The sequence below is a fragment of the Eleutherodactylus coqui genome, chromosome 2, assembly GCF_035609145.1.
Source record: "Eleutherodactylus coqui strain aEleCoq1 chromosome 2, aEleCoq1.hap1, whole genome shotgun sequence".
NCBI lineage: Eukaryota > Metazoa > Chordata > Amphibia > Anura > Eleutherodactylidae > Eleutherodactylus > Eleutherodactylus coqui.
This window is the reverse complement of record NC_089838.1, coordinates 42,004,225-42,030,953: the sequence shown is the minus strand read 5'-3', so window position 1 is coordinate 42,030,953 and position 26,729 is coordinate 42,004,225. Positions and strand designations below refer to the sequence as shown.

At 45.6% G+C, this 26,729-nt stretch overlaps 1 protein-coding gene across 1 annotated transcript in view; it reads left to right on the top strand.

The window, feature by feature from the left end:
* The first annotated feature begins 22,526 nt into the window (after nucleotides 1–22,526).
* Nucleotides 22,527–26,729, top strand: part of LOC136609964 (protocadherin alpha-13-like) — a 34,344-nt gene continuing 30,141 nt past the window's right edge. The window contains exon 1 of the mRNA XM_066589241.1: nucleotides 22,527–23,042. Coding sequence (XP_066445338.1) covers nucleotides 22,527–23,042 — 516 coding nt within the window. The remainder of the gene's footprint in view (nucleotides 23,043–26,729) is intronic.

The following is a 26,729-nucleotide window of genomic DNA, read 5'->3' as shown; positions in this document are numbered from 1 at the left end:
TTTTATAGAGCAGGTGGAACAGCAGGTATTTTATTGATTTAAACCTTTGCTCATTCTAAGCTCAGAGGTCCAGTGGGTGTTCCTTTCAGTGATTAACAGCTATATGTCTATACCTCTACATCTCTATAAATCACTGATAGGACCACCCACTGGGCCATTAAACCCATAATGAGCAGATATATAAATGAATAAACTACAAGTTATACTGAATCTTTCCCACCAAAACTATATATCAATCTGCTTAAGACATTTTGCTTTTGTAACATGCTACCTGCAGTTTGGACAGGATGTTTGAGCTGACATGTTTCCTTTAAACAACATAAATATTGATCTATATTATATTTTAAAGGGGATTCTATTAATAGTAAGAAAAGAAAGCAGCCCTAGGGTATACCTGGCTAAATAAACAATTACCAAGGGTGTGAGTTAATAAAGGTGCTATGCAGGTAGCCTGGTTATAGGTTTCCAATGCTGATTGCGCATAAATCACAGTTGTGACAGAGGCTGGAATTGTCAGAGAGGGCTCTGTCAAACCGCAAAGAAACTGCCTGAATGCCTAACTATCTATAAGCATATTGCATAGTAAAGTCATCCCTAAACCTAATCTAAAAAACATGTGACACATGCCCTCCCAACATGTTTCGCCACAAGGTTTTATCCTTTTGAGCTCTTTTGATAAAGCCTTGTGGCCAAGAAAGTCTGTTAGACTCAATTAAGTGATCAAAGTATTAACTAACTGTGTGTTCTTAAATGAATCAAGTAGGTAACAACCCATCAAGGCCGCACCCAAATGGGTGAGTGTGAATGCGGTCCAAGATATGTCCGCCGACACACGAGTTCACATCGATGCAAGGTGTCCTCCATGCAAACACATAAAACTATATATCCTAGGAAGTACTATCTCTATGGTTCCTGATGAGTCGCTCGTGTGACGAAATGTGTAGAACGTGAACTATTGAATCGAATAATAGGCACTATTGCTTGCCATTCTCCAGTCTACCTTTTTTTTTTGGTATATCAGAACTGTACACTGACACATTATGTAATGGGACCATATTCCATTTGGTCCCACTAACGTGTCATGTCTAGAGTGTGCATCCTACGATCAAACGATCATTCGCAGTTTACTCTACAAGGATTTGCGTCACCCCATCTGGAATTTGTCATTCCAGACAGAAAGTTCTCTACCATCTATCTGGGCTGTTCCAATTTTGACTCTCTATTTTACTGCTAATATTACTCTCTTTGAAGAGTTAGAGGGTATTCACCAGTAATTAGTGCTTCAAAACTGAGCTACAATATTATTACCTCATTTATACATCAAACACATGACACATCGGTTATGCACTTCTATAGAGGTCTTTTTTCAAGAGTGGTGTTTGTGTACTTTTAATAGTTTCCTTGTATCTAATATAAGACACAACTGGTGTTGGAGATACTATTGTAAGCCATCCTAGCATTATAGAGAGTGGTGGATGTATAACCACTTATCTCATCACCCACTCTATACACTTAATTATTTGTTTGTCTACCCCATATGGTCCAAATATATTTTAGATATTATTTTATAAAAGTTATTTTCTAAAGGGGTCCCCACTAGAGATGAGCGAGCACCAAAATGCTCGGGTGCTCGTTACTCGGGACGAAATTATCGCGATGCTCGAGGGTTCGTTTCGAGTAACGAACCCCATTGAAGTCAATGGGCGACCTGAGCATTTTTGTATATCGCCGATGTTCGCTAAGGTTTTCATTTGTGAAAATCGGGGCAATTCAAGAAAGTGATGGGAACGACACAGCAACGGATAGGGCAGGCGAGGGGCTACATGTTGGGCTGCATCTCAAGTTCCCAGGTCCCACTATTAAGCCACAATAGTGGCAAGAGTGGGCCCCCCCCCCCAACAATTTTTACTTCTGAAAAGCCCTCATTAGCAATGCATACCTTAGCTCAGCACCACACTACCTCCAACAAAGCACAATTACTGCCTGCATGACACTCCGCTGCCATGTCTCCTGGGTTACATGCTGACCAACCCCCCCCCCCGCACGACCCAGTGTCCACAGCGCACATCAAAGTGTCCCTGCCCAGCCTTCAGCTGCCCTCATGCCACGCCACACTCATGTCTATTTATAAGTGCGTCTGCCATGAGGAGGAACCGCAGGCACACACTGCAGAGGGTTGGCACGGCTAGGCAGCGACCCTCTTTAAAAGTGGCGGGGCAATAGTCCACAATGCTGTACAGAAGCAATGAGAAATCCAATCCTGTGCTACCTCCATCTGGAGCTGCACACGTGGACATAGCAATGGGGAACCTATGTGCCACACACTATTCATTCTGTCAAGGTGTCTGCATGCCCCAGTCAGACCGTGGTTTTTTATAAATAGTCACAGGCAGGTACAACTCCGCAATGGGAATTCCGTGTGCACCCACAGCATGGGTGGCTCCCTGGAACCCACCGGCGGTACATAAATGTATCCCATTGCATTGCCCATCACAGTTGAGGTAATGTCGTGCTTAATGCAGGTGGGCTTCGGCCCACTCTGCATGCCCCAGTCAGACTGGGGTTCTTTAGAAATGGACACATGCAGTTACAACTCCGTGTGGACTGACAGCATGGGTGGGTGCCAGGAACCCACCGGCGGTACATAAATGTATCCCATTACAGTGCCCAACACAGCTGAGGTAATGTCGTGCTTAATGCAGGTGGGCTTCGGCCCACACTGCATGCCCCAGTCAGACTGGGGTTCTTTAGAAGTGGACACATGCAGTTACAACTCCCTGTGGACCCACGGCATGGGTGGCTCCCTGGAACCCAACAGCGATACATAAATATATCCCATTGCAGTGCCCAACACAGCTGAGGTAATGTCGTGCTTAATGCAGGTGGGCTTCGGCCCACACTGCATGCCCCAGTCAGACTGTGGTTCTTTAGAAGTGGACACATGCAGTTACAACTCTGTGTGGACCGACAGCATGGGTGGGTGCCAGGAAGCCACCGGCGGTACATAAATATATCCCATTGCAGTGCCCAACACAGCTGATGTAATGTCAGCTGTAATGCAGGTGGGCTAAAAATTAATTTGATTACACTGTAGGCGAGGGCCCCCAAAAATTGGTGTACCAACAGTACTAATGTACCTCAGAAAAATTGGCCATGCCCAACCAAGAGGGCTGGTGAAACCCATTAATCGCTTTGGTTAATGTGGCTTAATTGGTAACTAGGCCTGGAGGCAGCCCAGTTAAAATAAAAATTGGTTGAGGTGAAAGTTTTAACGCTTTAATGAGCATTGAAACGTATAAAAATTGTTTACAAAAATTATATGACTGAGCCTTGTGGGCCTAAGAAAAATTGCCCGTTCGGCGTGATTATGTGAGGTTTCAGGAGGAGGAGCAGGAGGAGGAGGAATATTATACACAGATTGATGAAGCAAAAAGGTCCCCGTTTTTGATGGTGATAGAGAACGATGCTTCCATCCGCGGGTGCAGCCTACGTATTGCTTAGGTATCGCTGCTGTCCGCTGGTGAAGAAGAGAAGTCTGGGGAAATCCAGGCTTTGTTCATCTTGATGAGTGTAAGCCTGTCGGCACTGTCAGTTGACAGGTGGGTACGCTTATCCGTGATGATTCCCCCAGCCACACTAAACACACTCTCTGACAAGACGCTAGCCACAGGACAAGCAAGCACCTCCAGGGCATACAGCGCGAGTTCAGGCCACGTGTCCAGCTTCGACACCAGTAGTTGTAGGGGGCAGAGGCGTCACTGAGGACGGTCGTGCGATCGGCTACGTACTCCCTCACCATCCTTTTACAGTGCTCCCGCCAACTCAGCCTTGACTGGGGACCGGTGACACAGTCTTGCTGGGGAGCCAGAAAGCTGGCAAAGGCCTTGGATAATGGTCCCCTGCCTGCGCTATACATGCTGCCTGATCTCCACGCCTCCCCTGCTACCTGGCCCTCGGAACTGCGCCTTCGGCCACTAGCGCTGTCGGATGGGAAGTTTACCATCAGTTTGTCCACCAGCGCCCTGTGGTATAGCATCATTCTCGAACCCCTTTCCTCTTCGGGAATGAGAGTGGAAAGGTTCTCCTTATACCGTGGGTCGAGCAGTGTGTACACCCAGTAATCCGTAGTGGCCAGAATGCGTGTAACGCGAGGGTCACTAGAAAGGCATCCTAACATGAAGTCAGCCATGTGTGCCAGGGTACCTGTACGCAACACATGGCTGTCCTCACTAGGAAGATCACTTTCAGGATCCTCCTCCTCCTCCTCCTCTGGCCATACACGCTGAAAGGATGACAGGCAAGCAGCATGTGTACCCTCAGCAGTGGGCCAAGCTGTCTCTTCCCCCTCCTCCTCATGCTCCTCCCCCTCCTCCTCCTCCTCAACGCGCTGAGATATAGACATGAGGATGCTCTGACTATCCAGCGACATACTGGCTTCCCCCGCCTCCGTTTCCGAGTGCAAAGCGTCTGCCTTTATGCTTTGCAGGGAACTTCTCAAGAGGCATAGCAGAGGAATGGTGACGCTAATCATTGCAGCATCCCCGCTCAGCATCTGGGTAGACTCCTCAAAGTTTCCAAGGACCTGGCAGATGGCTGCCAACCAGGCCCACTCTTCTGTAAATAATTGAGGAGGCTGACTCCCACTACGCCGCCCATGTTGGAGTTGGTATTCCGCAATAGCTCTACGCTGCTCATAGAGCCTGGCCAACATGTGGAGCGTAGAGTTCCACTGTATGGGCACGTCGCACAGCAATCGGTGCACTGGCAGATGAAACCGATGTTGCAGGGTCCGCAGGGTGGCAGCGTCCGTCTTGGAGTTGCAGAAATGTGCGCTGCCCCGGCGCACCTTTCCGAGCAGGTATGACAAGTGTGGGTAGCTTTTCAGAAACCGCTGAACCACCAAATTAAAGACATGGGCCAGGCATGGCACGTGCGTGAAGCTGCCGAGCTGCAGAGCTGCCACCAGGTTACGGCCGTTGTCACACACGACCATGCCCGGTTGGAGGCTCAGCGGCGCAAGCCAGCGGTCGGTCTGCTCTGTCAGACCCTGCAACAGTTCGTGGGCCGTGTGCCTCTTCTCTCCTAAGCTGAGTAGTTTCAGCGCGGCCTGCTGACGCTTGCCGACCGCTGTGCTGCCATGCCGCGCGACACCGACTGCTGGCGACGTGCTGCTGCTGACACATCTTGATTGCGAGACAGAGGTTGCGTAGGAGGAGGAGTAGGCTGGTTTAGTGGAGGAAGCATATACCGCCGCAGATACCACCACCGAGCTGGGGCACGCAATTCGGGGGGTGAGTAGGACGTGAGCGGTCCCAGGCTCTGACTCTGTCCCAGCCTCCACTAAATTCACCCAATGTGCCGTCAGGGAGATATAGTGGCCCTGCCCGCCTGTGCTTGTCCACGTGTCTGTTGTTAAGTGGACCTTGGCAGTAACCCCGTTGGTGAGGGCGCGTACAATGTTGCAGGAGACGTGGTCGTGCAGGGCTGGGACGGCACATCGGGAAAAGTAGTGGCGACTGGGAACCGAGTGGGGCAGGGCAGCCACCGCCATCATGCTTTTGAAAGCCTCCGTTTCCACAAGCCTATACGGCAGCATCTCCAGGCTGATTAATTTGGCAATGTGCACGTTTAACGCTTGAGCATGCGGGTGCGTGGCGGCGTACTTGCGCTCGCGCTCAAACAGTCGCGCTAGCGACGTCTGGACGCTGCGCTGAGAGACATTGGTGGATGGGGCCGAGGACAGCGGAGGTGAGGGTGTGGGTGCAGGCCAGGAGACGGTAGTGCCTGTGTCCTCAGAGGGGGGGTTGGATCTCAGTGGCAGGTTGGGGCACAGGGGGAGAGGCAGTGGTGCAAACCGGAGGCGGTGAACGGCCTTCGCCCCACCTTGTGGGGTGCTTGGCCATCATATGCCTGCGCATGCTGGTGGTGGTGGCTCCCCAGCTGATCTTGGCGCGACAAAGGTTGCACACCACAGTTCGTCAGTCGTCAGGCGTCTCTGTGAAAAACTGCCACACCGTAGAGCACCTTGACCTCTGCAGGGTGGCATGGCGCGAGGGGGCGCTTTGGGAAACAGTTGGTGGATTATTCGGTCTGGCCCTGCCTCTACCCCTGGCCACCGCACTGGCTCGGCCTGTGTCCACACCCTGACTTGGGCCTCCGCGTCCTCGCCCGCGTCCACGTCCTATAGGCCTACCCCTACCCCTCAGCATGGTGTATTACCAGTAGTGCAGAAACAGAACGCTGTAATTAAATGTGCCGCTTATTGGCCTGTGGTTGGAGGCTGACTTCGCTTACGGAACGCCAGGAAATAATTTTGCGCAAGCCTGCTGTAACACTTAGCTGGCTGCGTATGAATTAGGAGGACAACTACACCCAGCACAGACCCAGAACACTGAGGACAGTCACAGGCAGCCCAAATAGATTTTTTCCCCAAATGTTTTTGCAAAGGCCCACTGCCTATATTCAATAAATATATCTCTTCTCTCTCTGCGTCATCACTTCTGTCCCTGGAGTATGTCAAATAACTGCAGAGTGTTGCACTGTGGACTGGAATACAGCGGTGATTTAACAGCCAACACAGAGCCAGGAAATAATTTTGCGCAAGCCTGCTGTAACACTTAGCTGGCTGCGTATGAATTAGGAGGACTACTACACCCAGCAGAGACCCAGAACACTGAGAACAGTCACAGGCAGCCCAAATAGATTTTTTTCCCCAAATGTTTTTGCAAAGGCCCACTGCCTATATTCAATCAATATGTCTTCTGTCCCTGCCTCACAATATATGTCTTCTGTCCCTGCCTCACCACTACTGGCCCTGCACTATGTCCTATTACTGCAGGGCGCAATGCTCTGCACGGCCGATATACAAAAAAAAAAAAGTGCAACACTGCAAAAAGCAGCCTCCACAGTACTGCACACGGTTAGATGTGGCCCTAAGAAGGACCGTTGGGGTTCTTGAAGCTTAAAATACTCCTAACGCTCTCCCTATAGCAGCTCCACCAAGACAGCACTTTCCCTCCTCTATGTCAGAACGCATCTGTGGCGAGCCGTGGGAGGGGCCGATTTTTATACTCGGGTGACACCTGATCTCGCCAGCCACTCACTGCAGGGGGGGTGGTATAGGGCTTGAACGTTGCAGGGGGAAATTGTAATGCCTTCCCTGTCTTTCTATTGGCCAGAAGAGCTCACTAACGTCTCAGAGCTGAAAAGTGAAAGTAACCCGAACATCGCGTGGTACTCGTCACGAGTAACGAGCATCTCGAAGACACTAATACTCGAACGAGTATCAAGCTCGGACGAGTACGTTCGCTCATCTCTAGTCCCCACCAGTGATAGTAGACTTAGGAGTTCACTAACACTGTGGGAAAGAGAGGAGGGGGGCTTAGTCTGCACAGAATGTTCCCTAAAGGGGCTAAAGTGGAGAGAGAACTGCATGGTTCCCACTTCACTCACCGCCAATCCCCTGCTGGCACTGGAGTCAGTGTATAAGTATATGGTGGGAGTGCATCTGCAGTACCTGAGTGGGGCCAGCCAGGCCAATGATCTTCTACAGGACAGGCAGGGCCCAAGTCCAGTGAGAACCCAGTGACAAGTCAGCAAGCTGGCGAAGGTGCCAGGGTAGTGCAAGCCCCGTGGTTGCAGGCTGCAGATAGGCCTCAGTCCCTGCGGTAACTAGAGAGCGCTGCGGAAGCTCAAAGGTGGTCCAATGGTCAGCGAGACGGCCCCTCTATTGCAGGGTCTACTGGTTGATCCGCAGAATACAACTCAAGCCCTGGATCAGAGGGGTTTCAGCCTGTGTTCACAAAACTACCGAAAAATGCAGCCACACCACTTGGCAGTTAGCCATACCCCCATAAAAGCAGTAGTTTTTAAGTTGGAATATTTTAGTAATTTCCCCCATATTGTTAGGTTTGTAACAAATAATTTTGTTAGAATTCTGATTTTTGTCTCTTTTGAGAAGCTTAATTGGTGTTTAAATCAATATGGTAAATTGTAAAAAAGGTTCAGATGTTCAGACAGGTAAAATTTCACTAAAAAGTCAAGATGTTGTTAAACAATTCAGTGCTACAGAAGCAGACACATCACCGCCATGTTCATCATGTTTTCTCGCTTTTTTTTTTTTGTCACTTAGACTTTCCAAAGAAATGTGGTAAAGAAACACCATCTATGAATTAATCTGTCATGTTGTCTGGTTCAGCACTAAATGATTGAGCTGTCAAAATAGAATATACAGTAAGTGATGATGAAGAGACAGATTCAGAAAGTAATAGGCCTTTTTTCTTTTTATAAACACTGCATTTCCTAAATACTTAGAACAGATGCGGTAATAATTTAGACATAGCATGTGGGGATTTTGGAAGCCAGGTTATAGTAACATAATGTGAGAGGCTGCAAAAAAGGTTCAGACTACTACCCCCCAATGTTGATCAAGAGGAAGGCGAAAACACTCCATAAGGTAGAGACCACTTTTTCTCATTTTCTGAAAAAAATTCCAAATCTGGCAATCAAAATTATTCCCTGGATCAACCCCCTTCTGAAGTAATCAGTTACTGTAACATGTAATACTGTAACTAGAGATGAGCGAGCACCAAAATGCTCGGGTGCTCGTTACTCGGGACGAAATTTTCGCGATGCTCGAGGGTTCGTTTCGAGTAACGAACCCCATTGAAGTTAATGGGCGACCTGAGCATTTTTGTATATCGCCGATGTTCGCTAAGGTTTCCATTTGTGAAAATCTGGGCAATTCAAGAAAGTGATGGGAACGACACAGAAACGGATAGGGCAGGCGAGGGGCTACATGTTGGGCTGCATCTCAAGTTCCCAGGTTCCACTAGTAAGCCACAATAGCGGCAAGAGTGCCCCCCCCCAACAATTTTTACTTCTGAAAAGCCCTCATTAGCAATGCATACCTTAGCTAAGCACCACACTACCTCCAACAAAGCACAATCCCTGCCCTCATGACACTCCGCTGTCACTTCTCCTGGGTTACATGCTGCCCAACCCCCCCCCCCCCCCCCGCACGACCCAATGTCCACAGCGCACACCAAATTGTCCCTGCGCAGCCTTCAGCTCCCCTCATGCCACACCACCCTCATGTCTATTTATAAGTGCGTCTGCCATGAGGAGGGACCGCAGGCACACACTGCAGAGGGTTGGCACGGCTAGGCAGCGACCCTCTTTAAAAGGGGCAGGGCGATAGCCCACAATGCTGTACAGAAGCAATGAGAAATCCAATCCTGTGCCACCTCCATCTGGAGCTGCACACATGGGCATAGCAATGGGGAACCTATGTGCCACACACTATTCATTCTGTCAAGGTGTCTGCATGCCCCAGTCAGACCGCGGTTTTTTATAAATAGTCACAGGCAGGTACAACTCTGCAATGGGAATTCCGTGTGCACCCACAGCATGGGTGGCTCCCTGGAACCCACCGGCGGTACATAAATATATCCCCTTGCATTGCCCATCACAGCTGAGGTAATGTCAAGTTAAATGCAGGTGGGCTTCGGCCCACACTGCATGCCCCAGTCAGACTGGGGTTCTTTAGATGTAGACACATGCAGTTACAACTCGGTGTGGACCGACAGCATGGGTGGGTGCCAGGAAGCAACCGGCGGTAAATAAATATATCCCATTGCATTGCCCATCACAGCTGAGGTAATGTCATGTTAAATGCAGGTGGGCTTCAGCCCACACTGCATGCCCCAGTCAGACTGGGGTTCTTTAGAAGTGGACACATGCAGTTACAACTCCATGTGGACCGACAGCATGAGTGGCTCCCTGGAACCCACCGGCGGTACATAAATGTGTCCCATTGCAGTGCCCTGGACAGCAGAGCTAACGTCAGATTAAATGCAGGGCATAGAGCGCGAGTTCAGGCCACGTGTCCAGCTTCGACACCCAGTAGTTGTAGGGGGCAGAGGCGTCACCGAGGACGGTCGTGCAATCGGCTACGTACTCCCTCACCATCCTTTTACAGTGCTCCCGCCGACTGAGCCTTGACTGGGGAGCGGTGACACAGTCTTGCTGGGGAGCCAGAAAGCTGTCAAAGGCCTTAGAGAGTGTTCCCCTGCCTGTGCTGTACATGCTGCCTGATCTCCGCACCTCCCCTGCTACCTGGCCCTCGGAACTGCGCCTTCTGCCACTAGCGCTGTCGGATGGGAATTTTACCATCAGTTTGTCCGCCAGGGTCCTGTGGTATAGCATCACTCTCGAACACCTTTCCTCTTCGGGTATGAGAGTGGAAAGGTTCTCCTTATCCCGTGGGTCGAGCAGTGTGTACACCCAGTAATCCGTAGTGGCCAGAATGCGTGTAACGCGAGGGTCACTAGAAAGGCATCCTAACATGAAGTCAGCCATGTGTGCCAGGGTACATGTACGCAACACATGGCTGTCCTCACTAGGAAGATCACTTTCAGGATCCTCCTCCTCCTCCTCCTCCTCCTCCTCCTCAGGCCATACACGCTGAAAGGATGACAGGTAAGCAGCATGGGTACCCTCAGCAGTGGGCCAAGCTGTCTCTTCCCCCTCCTCCTTATGCTCCTCCACCTCCTCCTCCTCCTCCTCAACGCGCTGAGATATAGACAGGAGGGTGCTCTGACTATCCAGCGACATACTGTCTTCCCCCGCCTCCGTTTCCGAGCGCAAAGCGTCTGCCTTTATGCTTTGCAGGGAACTTCTCAAGAGGCATAGCAGAGGAATGGTGACGCTAATGATTGCAGCATCGCCGCTCACCATCTGGGTAGACTCCTCAAAGTTTCCAAGGACCTGGCAGATGTCTGCCAACCAGGCCCACTCTTCTGTAAAGAATTGAGGAGGCTGACTCCCACTGCGCCGCCCATGTTGGAGTTGGTATTCCACTATAGCTCTACGCTGCTCATAGAGCCTGGCCAACATGTGGAGCGTAGAGTGCACTGGCAGATTAAACCGATGTTGCAGGGTGCGCAGGGTGGCAGCGTCCGTGTGGGACTTGCGGAAATGTGCGCAGAGCCGGCTCACCTTTCCGAGCAGGTCTGACAAGCGTGGGTAGCTTTTCAGAAAGCGCTGAACCACCAAGTTAAAGACGTGGGCCAGGCATGGCACGTGCGTGAGGCTGCCGAGCTGCAGAGCCGCCACCAGGTTACGGCCGTTGTCACACACGACCATGCCCGGTTGGAGGCTCAGCGGCGCAAGCCAGCGGTCGGTCTGCTCTGTCAGACCCTGCAGCAGTTCGAGGGCCGTGTGCCTCTTCTCCCCTAAGCTGAGTAGTTTCAGCACGGCCTGCTGACGCTTGCCCACCGCTGTGCTGTCGTGCCGCAGGACACCGACTGCTGGCGACGTGCTGCTGCTGACACATCTTGATTGCGAGACAGAGGTTGCGTAGGAGGAGGAGGGTGGTTTAGTGGAGGAAGCATACACCGCCGCAGATACCACCACCGAGCTGGGGCCCGCAATTCTGGGGGTGGGTAGGACGTGAGCGGTCCCAGGCTCTGACTCTGTCCCAGCCTCCACTAAATTCACCCAATGTGCCGTCAGGGAGATATAGTGGCCCTGCCCGCCTGTGCTTGTCCACGTGTCCGTTGTTAAGTGGACCTTGGCAGTAACCGCATTGGTGAGGGCGCGTACAATGTTGCGGGAGACGTGGTCGTGCAGGGCTGGGACGGCACATCGGGAAAAGTAGTGGTGACTGGGAACTGAGTAGTGAAGGTGCCGCCGCCGCCATCATGCTTTTGAAAGCCTCCGTTTCCACAAGCCTATACGGCAGCATCTCCAGGCTGATCAATTTGGCTATGTGCACGTTTAACGCTTGAGCGTGCGGGTGCGTGGCAGCGTACTTGCACTTGCGCTCAAACACTTGCGCTAGCGACGGCTGGACGGTGCGCTGAGAGACATTGGTGGATGGGGCCGAGGACAGCGGAGGTGAGGGTGTGGGTGCAGGCCGGGAGACGGTAGTGCCTGTGTCCTGAGAGGGGGGTTGGATCTCAGTGGCAGGTTGGGGCACAGGGGGAAAGGCAGTGGTGCAAACCGGAGGCGGTGAATGGCCTTCGTCCCACCTTGTGGGGTGCTTGGCCATCATATGTCTGCGCATGCTGGTGGTGGTGAGGCTGGTGGTGGTGGCTCCCCGGGCTGATCTTGGCGTGACAAAGGTTGCACACCACTGTTCGTCGGTCGTCTGCACTCTCAGTGAAAAACTGTCAGACCTTTGAGCACCTCGGCCTCTGCAGGGTGGCATGGCGCGAGGGGGCGCTTTGGGAAACAGTTGGTGGATTATTCAGTCTGGCCCTGCCTCTACCCCTGGCCACCACACTGGCTCTTCCAACCTGCCCTGCTGCTGCACTTGCCTCCCCCTCTGAAGACCTGTCCTCAGTAGGCGTAGCAAACCAGGTGGGGTCAGTCACCTCATCGTCCTGCTGCTCTTCCTCCGAATCCTCTGTGCGCTCCTCCCTCGGACTTACTCCAATTACTACTACCTGAGTGATAGACAACTGTGTCTCATCGTCATCGTCCTCCTCACCCACTGAAAGCTCTTGAGACAGTTGCCGGAAGTCCCCAGCCTCATCCCCTGGACCCCGGGAACTTTCCAAAGGTTGGGCATCGGTCACGACAAACTCCTCTGGTGGGAGAGGAACCATTGCTGCCCATTCTGGGCAGGGGCCCGGGAACAGTTCCTGGGAGTCTGCCTGCTCCTCAGAATGTGTCATGGTAATGGAGTGAGGAGGCTGGGAGGAAGGAGGAGCAGCAGCCAGAGGATTCAGAGTTGCAGCAGTGGACGGCGCAGAACTCTGGGTGGTCGATAGATTGCTGGATGCACTTTCTGCCATCCACGACAGGACCTGCTCACGCTGCTCATTTTCTAATGGACCCATTAATTGTGAGATGAATGTGGGGACGCCAGAAACGTGCCTTTCTCCTAATCCCGCAGCAGTCGGCTGCGATACACCTGGATCAGGAGCTCGGCCTGTGCCCACACCCTGACTTGGGCCTCCGCGTCCTCGCCAGCGTCCTCTAGGCCTACCCCTACCCCTCAGCATGGTGTATTACCAGTAGTGCAGAAACAGAACGCTGTAATTAAATGTGCCGCTTATTGGCCTGTGGTTGGAGGCTGACTTCGCTTACGAAACGTACAGCAGAGCCAGGAAAGAATTGTAACACTTAGCTGGCTGCGTATTAATTAGGACTACTACCCCCAGCAGAGAGGCAGTACAGTCAGGACGGTCACAGGCAGCCCAAATATATTTTTTTAGCCCAAATTCTTTTGGAAAAGCCCACTGCCTATATAGACAGTATATGTCTTTCACATTTTTCACTGTCCCTGCCTCAGCACTACTGGCCCTATACTATGTAAAATTACTGCAGACTGAGGACGCAATGCTCTGCACGACCGATATACAAAAAAAAAGTGCAACACTGCAAAAAACAGCCTCAACAGTACTGCACACAGTCAGATGTGGCCCTAAGAAGGACCGTTGGGGTTCTTGAAGCCTAAAATCACTCCTAACACTCTCCCTATAGCAGCTCCAGCATCAGCAGCACTTTCCCTGAGCTATGTCAGAATGCATCTCTGGCGAGCCGCGGGAGGGGCCAATTTATATACTCGGGTGACACCTGATCTCGCCAGCCACTCACTGCAGGGGGGTGGTATAGGGCTTGAACGTCACAGGGGGAAGTTGTAATGCCTTCCCTGTCTTTCTATTGGCTAGAAAAGCGCGCTAACGTCTCAGAGATGAAAGTGAAAGTAACTCGAACATCGCGTGGTGCTCGCCTCTAGTAACGAGCATCTCGAACACACTAATACTCGAATGAGTATCAAGCTCGGACGAGTACGTTCGCTCATCTCTAACTGTAACACTCAAGAAAGGTGTCCAGGTCCCTCTTAAACTCTTTTAGCTAGTTTACCATTACCACGTCCTCAGGCAGAGAGTTCCATAGTTTCATTGCTCTAACAGTAAAGAACCCCCTTATATATTGGTGTAGAAACGTTGAAAAAAAACGCACTTGACTGTGATTTTGCACAGATAAAGTGTGCTGTCCACTTTCCCTTGCTGCGGCTGTGACAGCTGCAGCTGGGGATTCCTTAGATGTAAAACCCCTGGATGCTGTCACATCCAGGGGTTTCACCTTTGGTCAATGGGGCCAGCGGCAGCCCCATTGACACACACAGAAGATCGGGATCCTCTGTCACAGCTGTTACAGCTGTGGCAGAGGATTTCTTCATCTCTGCGGTGAGTCCCCTGGTCATTGAACACTGTGACAGCATTGTCACAGTGTGCAGTGACAAGGGGACTTCCTGGGGAGATGAAGAAATCCTTTGCCACAGCTGTAACAGCTGTGGCAGAGGACCACAATGCTATCCCATTGAATTCAATGGAGCCGGCACTACAGCCGGCTCCATTGAAAGCAGTGAGATGCTGGCAGCCCCTGCAGTGATTTTTGGGGAAGGGCTTTAAATATAAGCCCTTCCCTGAAAACCGTCCCTAGAATGTGTAAACAATAAAAAAAATATATACTCACATCTCTGCAGCTGCTGGGGCTCAGGCACATCCAGCAGCTTCTTCTCCTGAACTGCTGTGAAGTGCTTTCAGCAGGTGGGGATTTAAAATCTCCAGCTGCTGAAAGGGCTGCCTCTGATTGGCTGAGCAATGTGACCAAACAGAGGCAGCACTCAGCTATTAAAAGACAGCCCATTGCTTTTAATGGGGCTTCAAAAGCGCCAACCCCTTTGAAAGCAATGGGAGAGCATCGCACTCCTGTGCCACAGCTGTTACAGTTGTGCCAGAGGATTATGATCTTCACTGTATGTTCTCAATGGGTTTAGCGCCGCTGCCGCCGGCCCCATTGAGCACAGGGTGAAACCCCTTAGTGTGACAGCATCCAGGGGTTTTACATCTAAAAAAGACGGATGCCGCAGTTACTTGTATTTTTAAATCCGCTGCCCTATGTTTACCATTGTGCATTTTTGTGTACAGGTAAATATCGGGCATGTGACCGCTGCCATTGAAAAGCATTGGTACTTAATAGATGCAGATTGCAAACGCAAGTAACATGCGCAGCAAAAAGCACCCATCTGACTGAGCCCTAATATAGTAATAGATTTTCAGTGGCTTCTGTTATACTTGGTGGCCTATAGCAAACCTCTAGGAGGATTATATTATTGTTTTTCCTCCATGTATTTCTACCCATGGAGACTTCACTGGTTCATTTCTTTTATATTAATCTTCATGTCAAATCTTCAGGACTTTACATAAAGACAAACTCCTCCTTCTTTCTGCTTTTTGCAATGCTAAACAAACAATAAGCCTGTAAATTAACTGTCCAGTCGCAGCTTTCATCCAATCAGGCCTCAGTTTTCCCCACTATATCCTAGTTTTTGTCAAACATTATTTTTTCAGTTTGTCAACCTTATTGGTCAGACTTCTAGCATTAGTCACTATGCAATTTACAAGCTTATGGTTATTTTTTTTATTTTAATTGTATCCCTATTCACTGTTTTGCCAGCTCTAATTGTACTAACCCCTATTTTAATTATTTAATCTCAGAACACTATAGCATCTTCCCTTCTAAGTCTCTGGTTGATCTCTCATCAGTCCCTAGTTTAAACATTTCTCCAACCTTCTAGCCATTTTATCCCTCAGCATGGCTGCACCCATCCATTAAGATGCAGCTAATCCCCACGGTAGAGCCTGTAGCCAATAGCAAAGTCGGCCCCGTTCTCCAGGAACCCAAATCCCTCCATTTTACACCAACTCTAGAGCCACTTGTTAACCTCCCTTATCTCCCTGCTGCCCTTCTGGAGTGGCACGTGTTACAGGTAGTATTCCAGAAAATACTGCTTTGGAGGTCTTTGCCGTAAGTTTAATTCCTAGGTCCCTGAAATTATTTTTAAGGATCTTCCACCTACCTCTAACTTTGTCATTGGTGCCAATGTGCACCATAAGCACTGTGTCCTTACCAGCCCCTCTCAGTAATATGACATCCTGATCCATGGTTTTTCAAACTCGAGCACCAAGAAATCAACATACAGTTCAACAATCCTGGGCTTTGTAGCAGATTGCCTGTTTGCCACCTAAAAATGAAGTCCCCCACTACCAGGACCTGTCTACCTTGCCCTGAACTCTTATTCCTCTTATTACTAGAGTACAAATCCCTCTGGCGGCCAGAGGGCATGTCATGCTGCAACAGTGCTAGTAATGGCATTCCCCCAACTGCCATATTTACAAACTTGTTGGGGTGTGCCAGTTCAAGACTTGCCTTCCTAGCACTCTTCCCTCTACTCCTCTTTCTGTCATCCAGCTAGCTGCCTGATTATCTTGCACTTCCATGATGCTATCCAGCTGCACATCTACCTCAATTAATGTCTGCCAAGTGAGCTGCAGACTCCTTTCGAGATTGTCAATAGATCTCCTCATCCTAAACATTTGTCGGACCATGTGCAAAGACATTTGGGGCAAATCCACTTCTTCCAATTAAAAGAGAAGCTTCTGGAGGTGGCCAGGAAACTAGGTCCAGTACCGGCGCCATACCTAACTGCAGCAACTCTGACGTGTTTTAATTGTGATTAAAAATTGCATAGCATTCCAGCGAATACATCGGCTTCCATTTATACCCAAAACAAAAAAAAGAAGGTATTTTGTTCATAAAATTTTTTGTAAACATTTTAAATGAAAATTAGGTAAATTACTTATATGTGGACATTTTAATGCTATCTGAGATGAATTTATTATGTCGAAACTACAAAAATACCAACAGTTTTCATTGCTCTAGATGCTGAAAAGCCATTTGATCGCAATAACTAGTTGTATGCTTTCACAGTCCTAGCTAAAATGGGATTTAGTGGCCCCTTCCCAAAGCTATATCTGCACTCTACTAAAATTGCTTAGCACGATAATTTACAAACGAGGCCTTATCAGATGAATTTAATATTACCAATGGTACCAGGCAGGGTTGCCCACTGTCCCCATTGATATTTATACTGTCCTTAGAACCATTGGCACTAACCCTTAGAAAAAGTTATTTTATCATAGAAATACAGATTGGAGATCGCTTTCATTTACTATCACTATATCCAGATGATATTATTTTGACACTAACAAAGCCCATATCCTCTTTAGAAAATGCATTGGAGGTAATAAAAGAGCTTGAACAAATTTCTTATTACAAGATAAACACACTGAAATCTCAAATCTTGCCTATGAATAAATCTACTGACATATTACTTTATTTACAAAAGAAGCAGTCTTCTGACTACTGTCTACTGACAACACACGGCTATAAGATACTTGGGTACAAGCATAGCCGCGTTACACAAAAAAACTCTATGGGTGAGAAGAAAAGCTTCTTTTAAAATGCTTTTATTGTCAAAGTTGCTACTCTCCCTATCAAACTACCATATTGTTACTATAAAGATATGAAAAGGATCTAGTCTCAATTTATTCTGGGCACAACACAAACCTTGCTTGACTATTACAATTCTTTCTAAAGATGGTTGGGTAGGAGGCCTAGGCCTCCCAGATATTCAGGATTGTTATCTACGCACACATGTCTCCCAAGTAGCTCTATGGTGGAGGTCTGACACTGTAGTGTCTAACTGGCACTGGATAGGAGCCACAGGTGTAGTAGCCAAGCTGTTACCAAGCGGCGGTTGCTGGTCCTCCCAGGGCGGCGGTGTCCCACGGTGGGGCGCGTCTCCCGGGCTTGCTGTCCGGCTGCCAGGGACATGGGTGCCTGGCCGGCATGGTGGTGTGGTGCTGGTGGCGCATGACACCGTGTGCGCATGCACCTGTGAGTGCAGCTGCCGTGCACAAGCTCCCTTTTATTATGTTCTGTTGGGAGTTGGCTGTCTCCCTCTCTCCACCCCTGGGCAGAGGCTTTTGTTTAAAGATCGGGCAGAGACTGGCAATCACGGATAGTTATTGGTTTCTCTCAGTGTGCTAGCTAGTCTGCCTCAGTTGGTCTCCTGCTTCTGTCATCTTGTCTGCTATACTTTGCTATTATCCGCCAGGTTTTACCATCTGTCTCAGTTCTGCTTAGTATTGTTTGGTCTCAGCGAGAGTAGGGATCGCCACCCAGTTGCCCGCCTGGAGTTAGCCAGTAGTGGATGCAAGTAGGCAGGGACAGGGGTTGTGGATGAGATCTAGGGCACCCGGGCTGGCGTATTAAGGGTAGTATACCGTAACACAAGAAGGACCGGAGAGTGGTCAAGAGGAAGCTGGAGATCATCAGCAGGTAGTCATGTCTGCGGTACAATGGATGAGGTGGAAAGCATAGTCAAGTGGAAGCCAGGAGTTGTTATCGGGTAGTCACGTTTGCGGTACAAAAGGATGAGGTGGAAACCGTAGTCAGGCGGAAGACAGGAGTCATTATAAAGTAGTCTTTGCAGAATAGTGGAGGAGCAGGTAACATGGAGCTTGACTAAACAGTGCTGTGAAGCAAAATAGTCATGCAAGAAGCAAGTGGCAAGGCCAGGCTTTTATAGAGAGTCCCAATTAGTGGCAGAGTGGGGCCAGGAAAAAGAGGCAGGGACTAGATAAGGAGAAATACAGAACAAGGCTAGGTTTCAGCAAATGAACTGTCCAAGTCCTGGATGGCCTAGTGCAGGGAACTGCCAACTGGAATGCGGGAGGTTGTGGGTTCAAGCCCTGACATAAACACTGGATCTATATACAACATTATCTAGCCTTTCCTATATTTTCTATCTCAACTAAGACTCTGTTTGTAATTCCATTATGGAATTTGCCTCTACCCTCCCACTAGATGAGCGAGCATGCTTGGATAAGGCAGTGAGCATCGCTCTTCTCGATTAATTGCATTCTTATTCGAGCAGGCTCGGGGGCAGCAGGAGGGAGAGTGAGATCTCTCTAACTCTCACCCCCTGCTCCCCCCCCCCCGAGGCTGCTAGGATGAAAATGCAGTCACTAGAGAAGAGCAATGCTCGCTCAAGTAACTGGCTTATCCAAGCGTCCTTGCTCATCTCTACCTCCTACCTATATTCTTAAAGGCATGGAAAACATTCCATGATTATGCGAAACCCCATGGTTGAATATATCAAGGTGGGTATTACTAACCTTGCACATTTATCGCAAAAGGAATCTTTTGTCCCATTCGAACAGGTAAGATATTTTTATTGAGATTGTAGGGGACAATTGCAAGTACAACATTTTGTACATATACATATGCATAACCCAACTATACTCAAAATATTCTCCAAATGAATTATAGTGTTAAAGCCTATATAATAACATGATCGTACTAATTTTAGCAATGGACAGGGGTCAACCTAGACACTCTGAGTAATCTGTGGCCACACAGCCCCATACACGACAATTTACAATGCTTTGTGTGTTTTGACACCTTTATATCATAACCAGCACTAACATTTTTAGCAATTTTGACTACAGTGGCTGTTTTATGAGATTGTACCAGAAAAGCTAGCTTTCATCCCCATAAATCCCCCCAATGCTCATCCCCATGAATGAGCATTGTGCATACATGACCCTGTCACCAGTTCTCTGGTTATTCCTTCTTGGACCACTTTTGGTAGGTACTAATAACTGCACAGTGGCATCACCCCACAAGAAGTGTCATTTTGTAAATACCCTGACCTAGTCATCACAATTTGGCCCTTGTCAAAGTTGCTCAGATCTTGTCCTCCTAACATATCACCAATAGATGACTGTCCATTTGTCCCCAATATATTCATCCTTTAACAAGTGGCCTTGAAATGAGATAATCAATGTCACTCACTTGGTTTTAATCTTATGGCTGATTCGTATATTTAAATTGCAAATATTTAGATGCAGGTCGAAATGGGTAAGTGGTAAAAAAATCTAGTACATATTTAATTTCAGAAGCTGGTTTATAAACAGCAAATTTATTATTGGTATATCTCAGACTATGAAAATAGAGATGGCAATGCTTCAGAATGCATTTTCACTTGTGACCACCAGATGGTGCAGCATGATAAAATAAACACTGCAATAAGGAAAGGGCGTTTCCATTCAGTCTTTTGTTTCATTCATTTTATAGTTAATACTTGGGAATCCTAAGGATCAAGATGTACAGCTGTTTCTTATCTGTTGCTACATGTGGACTATTATCTGAATCTGTGTTCTTGACCTCTGATCAAAGGAATCTAAGGCTGTGACAGGGACACATTTCTTAAACAGCCCAGTCTTTTATGACATTGCTATGTCTGCTGTGAGGGAAGCATTTCAAGGTGCTTGTGACAATTATGACAAAGACTTGCGTACTGACATTATTGTCTGACCTCCATTTTCGATGAAGTGACCCACAGGCTGTGAAGAGGTATTTTCAGGTGAATATAACACTTTGTATTTTAAATAAGATTATATTGAAATTCTACAAACTCCAGTCAGATACTATGCTGGTTTAGTATATGTGTTATGTTACCTATTAAATATTAAAATTGATACTAAAAAATGAACATATATGTAAAATGTTGATGAAAAATATTTGCAAACTGTAACTGATGATCATTCCTAGCAAGATATTCCCTCTTATCTTACCACTTCACAAAACTGTGAGCACTGAACTAACTAAACTAGAAGAGTGTAGCTGAAAGTTATTGCTGTCGATATAATTTGTGTGAAATTCTATATAAAGTGTTTATATTATGACAATAAAAATATTTATTTATGTGAGTGATTTATGTTTTAATTCCAATGAAATACTGTAACTACTGTATATAATATTTATGTTCTCTGGATTAAAATAGTTCTACTGTCCAAACTTAAAATGTCACTATACATGGCAAATGTATAGCCAGCTGCCTCTATTCTGGTCAGCTGCCCTATTCTACACAAGATGGTCATCACAAGCTCAGATTTCTTAATGCAAAGTGCTCTAGGAAAGTGTAAGGCATCCCCCACTCCACTGCCTTTAGATAAGTAGACATGCTTATGAACACACAGGCAGCATAGACTGGGTAATGACATTTCTGGTTTATTCAAGGCCCATGGAGAGGGGTCACTCATACACGTTAGACAGAATGTTGTCTGAATGTGCCAATTTTGGCAGGACTGGTCGACCTTCCTTGACAGACAATGTTGGGAAGAGAAAGATTGGGCATGTTCAGTGTCATGGCCTGATGCTTTAGTCATCACTAGAGATAAGCTGCTAGCTGCGACTTTCTCCACTCTTCCCATGGAAAACACATGAATGCTCATCTGAATCAACCAAATTGTTTGTTTGGGGCATCAGTGAGGAAAATAGCTGTTGAGCCAATAGATCTTTGTAATATTAAATGCTCTTGTATAAAAAAGACAAAAGTATTACATAGCTGATACGTTTATTGGCTAACCAGAAAATTATGTAAGCAAGCTTTCAAGGCTACTTAATGCCCCTTCATCAGGTTTATTCAGATAATAAATGAGGAAACATATATATATATATATATATATATATATATATATATATACACAACAAAACAGAGACAGAGTGATGAATTTACATTAAAAAAGACAGGATGACAAATGGGAGGATCATCACAGCATTTAAATAATGATAAAGTAGAGTTATACAACTATGGTTTGTGTATAAGATGAAAGGAGGAGAAGTGATGATTGAGGACGTGACCGGTTAAGCTGATGGGTATAAAGTGTTCCTATAATGAGACTTATAGCCTAGTGCTATGTTAAGGCCATGTGTTAATTTCTGGAAAGTCCTCATCAGTCTAAATTCACATATTTTTCTTCCCCTGTCATTATTAAAAAGTCCTTTGAATACCAAAAGTTTTTACAGTTGAGTTAAACTTTGCTACAAATGCTCATTAGACATTATGTTCAATATTGAATAAATCAAACTTGTAAATATGCCTATGAATGTTTATCATATTTAACTTTTTAATTGTAGCAATTTGTGCTCCAAACCTTTAATTCCTAGTATATTTGGGAACATGAAACTAAAATTCAAAATCAAGTAACTAGTTTACATTTATGGAGATTTGTATTTAGGTCATCCGATTGTCTGTCTACATTTATTAATCTTACATTTTAGTTTGTGTGTTAATAACTTTGTATAATAATTGTTACTTGGATAACGAACAGACCACATTTTATTAGTAACGAATGCAGAATCTGAGTAATTACAAACAGTTCACTTACTTTTCTTGCAACTGTAAATGTAATGGTCTAGGGGAAAACAACAGAATGATACTGTAAGCTAAAGGATTTATTATGATTTTGTTTCAATCCTAATGATTTCAGTACAAAAACACATAGTGGTAAGTTTTTATTTTATTTAGACTATTCAGTTTATGTGTTCGTTTTTTCAACTTATTATGTAGGTCGTCATTCTTAGTTTGTACACTGGGTGACACTATAGCTTCATTTTTCCCAGCCAGAGGACTAAAAATAAGCTTCCTGTGTGTGCTGGGAGATGTAATGGCTGCTGATCTTCACATATTTTAAGACAAAAAAAATAATCGACTGGCTCATGGAACTGCAGATCTGATCATCTGTCCGGCAATGGAAATTTCATTATTAAATTGGACTAGCCGTATGAGTCTTTTCAGAGGTGCATTTCTGCTGCCGATGGTTTTGGATCTGGTGTTCTGTCAGCTTCACTACATGATCCCTGAAGAATCCAAACACGGCACCTTTGTTGGAAGGATAGCACAAGATCTGGGTCTTGAGATCTGGGAGATTAACTCTAGAATGTTGCGTATTGTCTCAAGAGATGAGAAAGACTATTTTCAGGTAAATCTACAAAATGGAATTTTATTTGTTAACACTATTATAGATAGAGAAGAAATCTGCCAAAGGATTAGTGTTTGTGTCATTCATCTTGAAATAATTGTGGATAAACCTGTCCAAATATATCATGTAGATGTTGAAATTGAAGATATTAATGATAACTACCCTATGTTTTCAGCTAAGCAATATAACATTGTGATAGCAGAATCTAGAGTTGTGGGAACTAGGTTTCCACTAGAGGGCGCTGTAGATGATGACATAGGTATAAATTCTGTGAAGAGCTATGAGCTTACCCCAAATGCCTACTTTTTATTAGAAGTACAGAAAGACAAGCATCAAAGTGAATCACTTAATGTTGTTCTGAAGGAATCACTTGATAGAGAAAAAGAACCCTTATTAAATTTAACTCTTACTGCTTTTGATGGTGGCAAGCCAAAATTAAGTGGTACAACTCAGCTTATTATAACTGTACAGGATGTCAATGATAACGCACCAACTTTTTCAAAGTCTGTCTATGAAACATATGTGTTAGAAAATGCACCAAAAGGAACTGTCGTTGTTAAGCTGAATGCTACTGATGCAGATCTTGGAGAGAATGGAGAAGTTATTTATGAGTTTAGCAACCAGGTGCCACCATTGATAAGGTCAATATTTGATTTAGACAAGATTTCTGGTAAGATCAAAGTGGCTGGTGAAGTGGATTTTGAACAAAACAGTCACTATGAAATACGTATTAATGCCTTTGACAGTGGTCAAAATCCAATGGCAGGACATTGCAAAGTGCTGGTCAATATAATAGATGTGAATGATAACCCACCGGAGATGACAGTGACATCTCTTTCTTTACCCGTTCCAGAAGATTCCACAGTGGGAACAACTGTAGCAATTATAAGAATACAAGATAAAGATTCAGGGTCCAATAGTAAAGTAAACTGTCAAATAACTGAAAATGTACCATTCAAACTAAAACCTTCTCTACGTGAATACTATTCACTAATAGTGGCTGGACCTCTGGACCGCGAAGCTATTGACATATATAAAATTGAAATTACTGCAAAGGATGAGGGTATCCCAGCACTTTCCACTTCGGAGACTCTTCTGGTGGAGATAAGTGATGTTAATGACAATGCTCCAACATTTAATCAACATTCGGACATTATTTTTATCATAGAAAATAACCCACCAGGTTCTCATGTCTTTACTGTTTCAGCCACTGATGGCGACACAAAACAGAATTCCTTTATAACATATTCTCTTATCGACAGTGTTATAGATGGAATGCCAGTCATTTCCTACCTCTCAATAAATCCAGACAATGGAAAGCTCTTTGCCTTGGTATCCTTCGATCAAGAACAAGTCAGTTATTTTCAATGCTCTATCAGAGCTACAGATGCTGGATTTCCATCACTAAGTGGTAATTTGACCCTGAGTATCTTTATTATTGATATCAATGACAATGCTCCAAGTCCATACACAACATTGTTTAATATTGATTCGGAAGTTGCAGAGATTGTCCAAAGATCAGCGAAAATTGGAACCGTGATAACTAAAGTGAAAGCAACAGATGCTGATTCTGGTTATAATGCCTGGCTCTCATATGACTTTTTAGACCCAGCTGAAAATGTCCCATTTGGAATTGGACATCATAGTGGAGCCATTACTGTCATTGATTCTCTTCTTGAGTCAAATCAGGGTGAATACAAACTAGTCATTGTTATAAAAGACCATGGGGAACCAGCAATGTCTACCACCATGACAATGACTATTGTGCTAACTGAAAATCTACAAGAAATAAATGTTGAAGAAAACCAAAAGGGATTCAAATATGAGGATTTTACAAATGCCAATGTTTTCTTAATCATGGCAATCTGCTTAATATCAGGGATCTTCATAGTTACTCTTATCGTGTATACACTGATACGATGGCAGCAGTGCACTCAGGAAATAGATGAACTCAGGCAGAACAATATGGGATCTATTGCTAGAAGCTGGACCTATTCCATGCAACGCCAATACAAATACTCTATGAATGGGATTACCCCCCAAAATAACCTTATTTTATTCACTCCAAATTTACCTCAAGATATTGAAGGAAACAGTCATCAGCCTGGACTCATGACAGGCCCATCAGCAAAGGTAAGGAAATCTAAACCTAACCTCAGATTGTTTCATTTTACTTGTATAGCATATACATATTCCACATTGCTGTACATATTGTAACCACTCACACTAGGCCATGTTCCCATGGTGGCTCACAATTTAAATTCATCTATTAGTATGACTTTGGAAGAAAATCCACGCAAACATGATAATTTACAACCTCCATGCAGATGTTGCTCTTGGTCAGATTTGAACCCAGGACTGCTAGGCAACAGTGCCAATCACTGAGAGACCTCAGTGGACACTCTTATTAAAATAATTACAAGTGCTTATTGCTGCTGTAAGTGTGATCACTGATACAGTATGTCTTCATGGAAGTTATGGATTTCTACGCGAGTAGTTAAATAATAACTGATATCTCTTTCTAATATATTCTTCTACTGGGTACCATCTACCAGTTTTGTAAATGTAGGGGACTGAATGTTTTCTATCTGATTGTCTTGTCCAGGGACATGAGGCACCAAGCAATGAGCTGTACTTTGTGGAGGAACCTATCAGCAAGTGCTAAAGTGACATCAGAGAGGAAATGAAGCATTATACCATATCCATTGAAATCAGTGGACTGTTGATAAGTTGTACAGATATGATAGGTCCTCCAGAGCTAGAGATGAACTTTTTAGCCACCCCCTTCTCTGGCTGCTAGAGAAGGCAGTCCTATTTTGCCGACTTATCTGTATTTGTATTAGCTAAAAATTCCATGATAGGATGGTTAAAAATGTTTTCAGTTTTGTCTTTTTTTAAAAACTCACAGTAGAGATATAGAAAACTTTAACTTGACACTTAACATGTGAAAAGCACAGTTGTAACAAATTTTAAATTACCACTCAACACAACAAAAGCCATTGAAAAATAATCAAGTTAAAGTTGGTACAATTGTGAATTTAATAGTTAGGTGTCTTCATTTATTAACAACACTTAGGACTGTTTCATAATAACTGTCTAGATGTTTTTTTTACTTTTAAATGTGCAATGTTTGTAAAAATTTAATTTTAATGTTATATATATTTTTATTCTTCTATTTTTGACATTTACACTAACATAGACTATTAAAATAGGTTCCCTATTTTGATTTGTTCATTTTGATACATAATATGTACTTGCATTGTCTTGGTTGTATGATGCAGCTATGGTGACGGTTTGTGTTAGCATAGGTGGTGTGTATTTTGGGGTCATTATTTGCATTATATTTTCTAGCTATTTTTTTTCTATATTCCTCTATATTTTAACAATATATGTCTTCCATGAGGTCAGAAAATACCTTTATTTGAAATTCACTGTAATAATTTTTTCATTTTACAGTTTTTCATTTGGGCATCCATAGGATGCCCAGTCACAAGGTAAAACAGCCCCATGTCATGACATGTTTTGATGTTATGTATGTTGCAAAGTTAAGAAATAAGTGGTTGCAAACCAATTCTGCATTTGCCCAGACACTCAGTCTGTATTTTATAGATGTTCATTTACAGCACCGTTGGTTTAAAGCTCAGAATCACACACTGTACATGTGAGTTGCATAGTCATTGACAGCCTAGACAATTTGTTTTATAAAACAAGACTGAAAACAAAACAAATGCCGCAACATACAAAAGACAATAAGGAAAACTGAACTGGAGTTCTTGTTACATCTACCATTTTGGTTGCAAGTAACCTCAAAGACTGGGATGTTTGTTAAGAAAAGGTTGGATTTTTTTAGTGCAAGGTTGCCGGGCTACACAACAATATTTAGTTTTGCTACCCCTGTCATGGCTAAAGATGTCATGAAGTCCTACCCTTAGTCTTGTGGTAAACTTTCAGGCTTAAGTGAAGTTACCTTCCATGAAAATTACAATATATCTAAAAGGCTAATATTTCTCCAGTTCTGTTTAACCTAAAGCTTTGTTC